The sequence below is a fragment of the Diabrotica virgifera genome, chromosome 3 (assembly GCF_917563875.1).
Source record: "Diabrotica virgifera virgifera chromosome 3, PGI_DIABVI_V3a".
Taxonomy (NCBI): Eukaryota; Metazoa; Arthropoda; class Insecta; order Coleoptera; family Chrysomelidae; genus Diabrotica; species Diabrotica virgifera.
The window spans coordinates 207,185,419-207,193,971 of record NC_065445.1 but is presented as its reverse complement, the minus strand read 5'-3'; the positions used below and the strand labels follow the sequence as shown (position 1 = coordinate 207,193,971).

Genomic DNA, 8,553 nt, shown 5'->3' with positions numbered 1-8,553 from the left:
TATACCATTTTTATTCAGTTGCAATGCGAAGGCAAAACAATCTTACTTTTCAATTAGAATACGGAACGCAGTCTAGTCTTCTGAATCGCGATTTTCGGCTCTTATTGGAGCCTCATCGGAAAGAACGGAAAAAACGAAGTTAGGTAGGTTATTGGTTAAACTTGTTAAAACAGTCAAATATTTACAGCAATAAATAGTCCGATTGATATTAATAAAACATTTTATTACATACAAAAATTATAAAAAATATAAGTTAATTAAATAAACATACTTAATTAAAAGTACTTAAAAAACCTAAAAAATAATACAGTCAAAAAAAATATTGACTTGAATACCTATTTTCCAACCTCCCCCTTAAAAAATTATCTACAAAAAGCACAATACGACAAAATAAATTAGCTAATAATAATATATACTTATATTTTTAACATTTTACATTGATAAAAATAAATATATGGACTAGAGATTTTACAATATAATACTGAAATTTACTAATTGTACTTCTTGTCAAAATTAACCCACTAGTAACACTTGAAACTTTCTGGTACCAGAAATCTGAATATTTGTATTTTACTAGTTAATTGTTAAGCAAAGGTTTATAGGAAATAGTCAGTCATTAAAAAGGTAAAAATTTGTACAAGAACGTTCAGAAGATTCATTAACGACACTAATAAGTACAATTTGTTAGTGTTTTGAACTCTGAGAACGATTTGATGCCACAGAAAAAAAGCTACCGAAAAATATTAAATGGCATCGTTGAGTCATGATCTCCCCTAGAGCTTGATTTGATAGGAGGGGCCACTGGTCTTTTAGTTCTGTTACTAAAAATGAATTTTAAATGTTAATTCAGTATTTTCTGATCATTCACGGCAGGATGTACTGAAGTAAGATTTACGTGGGCGAAAAATCACGTCTTTTATTAAAAATATTATTTGGTATTTTCCAAAGAATACCTTTAAGATATATCTTTAGACCTGGATCCCGGATACCCAAAAAAAGTTGATTAATAGCAAGCTGAAAATTTGTTAATAGCTTAACGGTGTCCAGTGGGCCAAACTTTGATGAATGGGAACACTGGAACAGGAGAAGTTTTAATTGTGAAACAGGTTAAAAATTTTAAACGTCAGACTACGAAAACGTACCATGTATTTTGTCGAACAGAACTTCCAATTGATTTGTTACCATTTCGTTAAACTCTCATGCAAAAATCAGACTGGTGTTGATCACCAACTGGGCATTTTAATGAGTGGAACACGAAGAACATATCAAACAACAAGAATCATGTTGGTTAGTAAAGCTGTCTGATTTTTGCATGAGAGTTTAATGAAAGGGTAACAAATAAATTGGAGGTTGTGTTCGACAAAGTACATGGGACGTTTTCGTAATTAAAACTTCCCCTGTTCCAGTGTTCTCATACATCAAAGTTTGTACGACTAGACACCGTTAAACCATTAACAAATATTAATCAACTTTTTTTATGGTACGCGGGATCCAGGCCTAAATATTTTAATTTAGACTTTTTGGAAGTAGTAGGTGTGAATATAAGATTAGTTCTATAAAAATGAAATTAAATAAAACATAGATAGATATATTACTTTGAAGAGTAAAATTGGATCGGAAAAAATCGGCTTTATCGTTCGGCGTAACTGATGGGCGTTCATACAGAATGTGGAAAGGAGACTAGAAGCTAATATGGGTGTGACCTTCGTCTATTAAACAAAAACGTAATGTTAGTATCTTTGTCAGAAAGCTCGCTAATTTTGTAATACCAACCATAAACTTTTTCCGAATCTGTATGTGTGAATTTGCCTGATTGAATATATCTGATTTAATCTTGATATTCTATAAATTGTTCCATGCAAAACGTTGTGGAAACAAAACTTTTGCTTATGTATAATTTTAACGAGAAGTAGGTATATTTGGAAGGGACAAACACTAAGTTATTGTTTTTGTTAATCTATTAAGATATATTTATAAGAAATCTATAAACCTGATAATAAAAATTTTCTATCTAAATTTTTCGTTTAAAAACAGTTCATAGATTATGTAGTTGTCAAGCTTAAAGCATGTCTACTTTCATTTCCCTGTACAGTATTCCATTAAAAAATATTATTAAATAGCGCTTGCATATTCTAAAACTTTACACATTTTATAGAATAAATGCATAATTTTTAATGATATTGCTTGCACTATACTTACCTTTATAGTATTAAAAAAAAAACTTATATTTCCCAGCACAAAAATATAAGCGTGCGTTGTCTTTTGCAACCTCTAAGAATTTATATATTTTTAATGAAATTTGTAGTTGTAGGAAAAGTATTGTAAACAACTATTTGTAAACAATATATATTGATATTAAATGATTTACGCTCTAAATAAGATTTCTACAAGACCATTACTTTTAAAAGTAATTAGTACATTATTTACAAGGGTTAGAAAAAGTATCAACAAAGAAATTGTTTGAAGCGATTTTTTAAAATCAAAATTTAACTCTAATGATCAAATATTTATTAAAGCTAAATTTTGATTTCAAAAAAATTGCTTCAAACAATTTATTTGTTAATACTTTAAACCTTTTCTAAACTTTTATAAAATTTAAAAAGTATTTATAATAAATGAATTTATATCAAATAAATATATCTAACAATTACTTGTCTTTCTCCCTTCTCAATCGATTTTTGAAATCGATCACATATTACTTTAAAGATATTACATAAACATTTTTATAACATCTGGGTTATTTGAATATTCATTGCTTTGAAATGATATATTTTGCTGAAACATTGCTGAATTATGCTTAGTTTGTTTCTACAGTAGATAATTATTATAACCGTTGAAGTTACTGTATGGGTATTCATAATCTTCACCGGTGTCTTCTTCCGATGAAACTTGTTGGAATAGCGGTTTCAGGAACCTGGATTCTGCCCCTGATCGTCTGCGTCTCCCACTGAAAAAAAAATTTGTTTTTTAGTACTGTATATTTCTTCGTTTTTAAATATACAGGGTGTCCCGAAAAGATTGGTCATAAATTATACCACAGATTCTAGGGTCAAAAATAGGTTGATCGAACCTCACTTACCTATATACAATAGTGCACAAAAAAAAGTTACAGCCCTTTGAATTTACAAAATGAAAATAGATTATTTTGCATATATCGAAATCTCTCCGAGATTTTTTATTGAAAATGGACATGTGGCTTTTTTATGGCAGCGACATCTTAAAAAAAAATTTAAGTAAAATTTTTGCACCCCATAAAAATTTTATGGGGGTTTTGTTCCCTTAAACCCCCTCAAACGTTTGTGTACGTTCCAATTAAATTATTATTGTGGCACCAATAGTTAAACACATTATTTTTAAAACTTTTTTGCCTCCCAGCATTTTTTCGATAAGCCAGTGTTTATCGAGATATTTTGAATATTTTTCGAATCCACCACATATTTGTATATGGTTAAGTACGATTATAGAGACCTGTTAATAATCTGAAAATTTATTTGTAAGTTATATTTTAGGTATATTTTGAAAAAGAAGCTACATCTCGATAAAAGATGACTTATGAAAAAAAAAGACTAAGAGGCAAAAGATTTAAAAACACTGTGTTTAACTAATGGTACCACATTAATAGTTTAATTGGAACGTACACAAATATTTGGGGGATTTCAAGGAACAAAACCCCCATAAAATTTTTACGTAAATATATTGAAAAAGAAGCCAAATCTCAATAAAAACTGGCTTATCGAAAAAATACTAAGAAGCAAAAAGTTTTAAAAACGTTGTGTTTAACTAATATTACCACAATAATGAATTAATTGGAACGTACATAAAAGTTTGGGGGGGTTTAAGATAACAAAATCCCCATAAATTTTTTATGGGGTGGACAAATTTCACTAAAATTTTGTTTTAAGATGTTCCTGCCATAAGAATGATACAAGTCCATTTTCAATATAAAATCTTTAATAGTTTTCGATATATTAAAAAAAATCGATTTTCATTTTGTAACTTCAAAGGGCTGTAACTTTTTTTATGAGCACATTTGTACTAAAGTAAGTTAGGTTCAATCGAACTATTTTTGACCCCAGAATGTGTGGTATAATTTATGACCAATCTTTTCGGGACACTCTGTATATCTCCCTTTAAAAGAAATTAATAAATAGATTATATTTTCATAATATGGTCCTTCTAACTAAACCTTTAGAAAGAGGATTGAACCCTAATCTGACTGTGATTCCATTGGAAGTGAAAGGGCAGTCTCAATAAATAATTCGATTTTCATAAATTTTCTATTGAAAAACAATCAAAATTAGAAGTATTATTCATAGTAACTAGCAAAGACTTCTCTAGTATTTTAGTTTTTAGTACCTATGTTTTTTGTTCTCTACTAATTTACAGTGCGCGTTTCAAATAAACATCTAATTAAAATTATCTTCTTCTTCTATATGTGCATATCCGTGCCGAATGTTGTTGGCGATCATCATGGCAATCTTCACTTTATCTGCCGCAACGCGGAAAAGCTGCACAGGTGTTGTGTTGAACCAGTTTCTGGTGTTCTTTAACCAGGCAGTTCTTCTTCTTCCTGGACCTCGCTTTCCAAATATTTTTCCTTGTAGGATGGCTTGTAGGAGGGCATATCTGGATTCATTTCGCATAATGTGTCCAAATTATTCCAACTTTCTAGATTTGATTGTGGTTAGTACTTCTCGGTTCTTCCCCATTCTTCTAAGGACCTCCTTATTTGTGATCCGATCAGTCCATGGGATTTTAAGAATTATCCAATATAGCCACATCTTAAATGCTTCCAATTTTCGGCACATATCTTTTTTCAATGTCCATGATTCAACACCATAAAAAGGTCAGAGAAAACGTAGCATCTCAGCATTTTTACTTTTATACCAAGAGAGAAAGGTTGTGGCTCTTGAAAAAGGCCCCCATACGGTTGAAGGTGCATCTAGCTATTCCGATGCGCGCTCTTATCTCTTGGTTTTGGTCCATCCTTGATTTATTATTATGCCGAGGTAGTTGTAGTGACTCACTCTTTCTACAGAGGTTTAGTTGATGTAGAGGTGACCTTTATAAGGGACCTTTCATGAAATTTTTAAGGTCTACATATTCACCTAATTCTGCTTTTAAATTCTCCTTGAAATTGATTTCTTGTGGAAAGTCCATTCGAAACTCTTCTTCAAAACATATTTAGATGTTATAAAATTTATGTAGTTAATTAGAAATGATGTGGGTGACCTACCTATCTCTGATTTTCTACTAACTCATTATTGTTGTCTTCTTCTTCTTCTTCTTCTTCGCGCGACTAGGATTAATCCTGTCTGTCTGCATCTTATTCTGTTTCAGTTGTTGTTGACTGTACATTGTCTTTCCACCTTTTCGGCGGCCTTCCAACGGGTCTTCTGCTATACGGCTTGTTGTTTTTACAGATGTTCGCTAATCTATCTGGTTCCATTCGATTTACATGTTCGTTCCAGTTTTTCTTTCTTGTTTTTATCCACCTGTTAATGTTTTGAATTTTGCAACGTTATCGTATACTTCTGTCGCTTTGTCTGTCTCTTAATGGTATGCCCGCTATTGATCTTAATACTTTCATTTCGATATTGTTGATTTGTTGTTTCGTCTTTCTTGTATCGGTCCTTGTCTCCGCTGCATATGTTAGGATAGGTCTTACTGTTGTCTTGTATAATTTTATTTTGCTTTCCGTGGTCAGATATGTGTTTCTCCATATGGTTTCTCGGAGGCAACCACTTACTCTTGCCGCTTTTGTCGCTTGTGTTGTGGTCTCTGTTCTTATATTCCTGTCACTAGTGATCTCTACTCCTAGGCAAATGAATTTCATTACTTGTTCTACAATTTTGCTGTCTATTTCTAACTTGCATCTATGCGGCTCTTTACTTATCACTATACATTTAGTTTTTTCTACCGATATTCTCATATTAAATTTATTTGCTGTGATATTGAAAGCGTGGAGCTGCCTTTGTAGGTCATCCTGGTTATCAGCAATTAGTACTGCATCATCGGCATAGCATAGTATCGTGATTTTATGCGCTCCCATGTGGTATCCATGTCGTTTTCTGACTTCGTGAATTATTTGATTCATCATCATATTGAATAAAAATGGGCTGAGCGAGTCTCCTTGGCGGATTCCTCCTTTTATTTCTATGCGTTCTGTTTCTCCTGTTGTCATTATAACTCTGGTCTTGTTGTTCTTGTTAATTTCCTTAATTAGCCTTATTATCTGGTGGTCTATTTGTTCAGCTTGTAATAAATTTAAGATATCATTTCGCCTCACCCTGTCAAAAGCACTTTTTAAATCTACAAAGCACATGTATGCTGGTTTTCCATATTCAATAGACTTTTCTTCTATTTGCCTGATAATAAAAATTGCATCTATTGTGCTGCGGTTCTTCCGGAAGCCTTGCTGTTCATCTGCCATATTCGCTTTTTCCTCGATTTTATCTTTTATGACTGCCGTCAACAATTTTAATGTGCTGTTCATCAGACTAATGCCTCTATAATTTTCAGGATTTTTCGAGTCTCCCTTTTTGAGTATCGGTAGCAGGAGACTTTCCTTCCATTCCGCTGGTACTACTCCGATATTTATTATATCGACAAATAATTTTAGGAGCCATTTAAGTAGTGTTCTTCCTCCATATTTTAGCAGTTCATTATTTATCTTATCAGGCCCAGGTTCTTTTCTATTTTTTAATTTTTTTATTCGTTCTTGTAGCTCTTCTTCTGATATTAGTACTCTATCGTGGGTTTCATTAATGTTTATTTCTCTGTTCTCTTCTTCTCCTTCTCCATATAATTTCGCGAAATGCTCAGTCCATTGTGTCTCCGTAATGTTATCTATCCGTATAAATTCATTTATTTCTGTTTTTTTCTCCTTATCATCTTCCACAACTTTTTCTGGGATCCATAGAGGTCGTATTCCATATCTTTGGTAAATTTCTCCCAGTGTTCCTTTTTGATGTTATCTATTTCTTGGTTTACTCTATTCCTGATTGTCACGTAGTCGTCTCGTGCCTCCGGTGTATTCACTCTTTTGTATGTTAGGAAAGCTTGTTTTATTATTGTTGGTATATTAAAAAACGCAGATCGACTATGTTGTGTTCAGATGGGGTTAAATGAGAACTTACGTGGTAGGTCAAATCCAGGAGATCTTTCAATGATGTAAGGCAAACACCAGCTTCCATGTTGAGCCTTCGACTATTCATGAATCTATTTGGTAACCATGTTGAACGCGATGGCTGCAGCCGTTTCTGCGGTTTCCATGAGAGATATTCTGGAGCGCAGTCGAGCTTTGGTTGCATTTTATATATAATTATTATCTATTAGTAGAACCGCGTTGTTAAGGATCTTTTTATATTCCTTGGTCAGAAGTTTAAGTCAGCGAATTTGTGGTGGTGGAATGTAGCTCAGCAATGGTAGCCAATCGGTTGGTCTGGATTTGATTACTTCATCGATCATTGTCATGTTGTTATTTAGCTGGACATAAATCTATTGAGCGTAGTAATCTAAATTGAGCCAAGTTTGAAGATCTAAGGAGATCTATGGATGCCAGTATTCCCATGTTTTGTGCCTCAGTGCTTCTAAATGATGTTATTTCTGGGTTTCAGTTTCTCGACAACTGTATTTAAATATTTTTTCTAAAGCTTAACCTTCTGTATAAAGTCATGCCTAGGTATTTTGGGTGTTTATTGTGGTTGAGTCATATATTATCAAAATGAACGTGAAGTGTCCTTGAAGCTAAATTGTTGTTTAGGTGTGGGTTACTTCGGTTTTAAAAGCGTTAGGTCTATGTCTCCATTTTCGAAAGTAACTTCCCATAACTTCTAGGTCTACCGTCATAATCTCTAGCGGTCAGTTTCTTCTAGCGGATTTTTTTTGCGATAATCACGCCCAGTTATCGGAATGGGCAAGCTATGTTAATCTTATCAGCATGTCTGTTATGTAAATACTATAAAGTAGTGGTGCGAGTAACAAGCCTTGTGGCAAACCCTTCTTGAGTTTTCTGGGGGTGCTTATTTTCGATCCCATACTTGCTTGAAATACTCTGTCAGTGAGTATAATTTCTATTAATCTTGCAGTGATTTTGCAAGGAATATTACATAAGACTTTAAGATAATTCTAATTAATAAATAGTAAATTATGTGGACAGAAAGTTATTTCCAAAAGATATTTTGTGAATCTTGAAAATATCAAATCCTATCATAATATTGGAATAAGTTAAAATTACAATATTATTGTAACCTCGATTGTTTTATAATCTCTATTGAAAAAAATTAATAAAAAACGGTCAAACAACTCACAACTTATTATAATATATCTACTTAGTTAGGAATGGTCTGAATGCCGCGCACCAAAAAAAAAGTTGATTAATAGCAAGCTGAAAATTTGTCAATAGCTTAACGGTGTCTAATAGTCGGACAAACTTTGATGTACGGGAACACTGGAACAGGGGAAGTTTTAATTGTGGAACAGGTTACAGGTTTAAAAAGTCAGATTATGCAAACGTCTCATGTATTTTGTCGGACAGTACTTTCAATTGAT

The 8,553-nt window shown here is 32.5% G+C and overlaps 1 protein-coding gene across 1 annotated transcript in view; it reads right to left on the bottom strand.

Annotated features, from left to right (window-relative positions):
• Positions 1-202: 202 nt before the first annotated feature.
• The window catches only part of LOC114329465 (uncharacterized), an 83,230-nt gene continuing 74,879 nt past the window's right edge, over positions 203-8,553 (bottom strand). Inside the window, exon 3 of the mRNA XM_028278581.2 lies at positions 203-2,947. Within this exon, the coding sequence (XP_028134382.1) occupies positions 2,809-2,947 (139 nt within the window). The 3' untranslated portion in view covers positions 203-2,808. The remainder of the gene's footprint in view (positions 2,948-8,553) is intronic.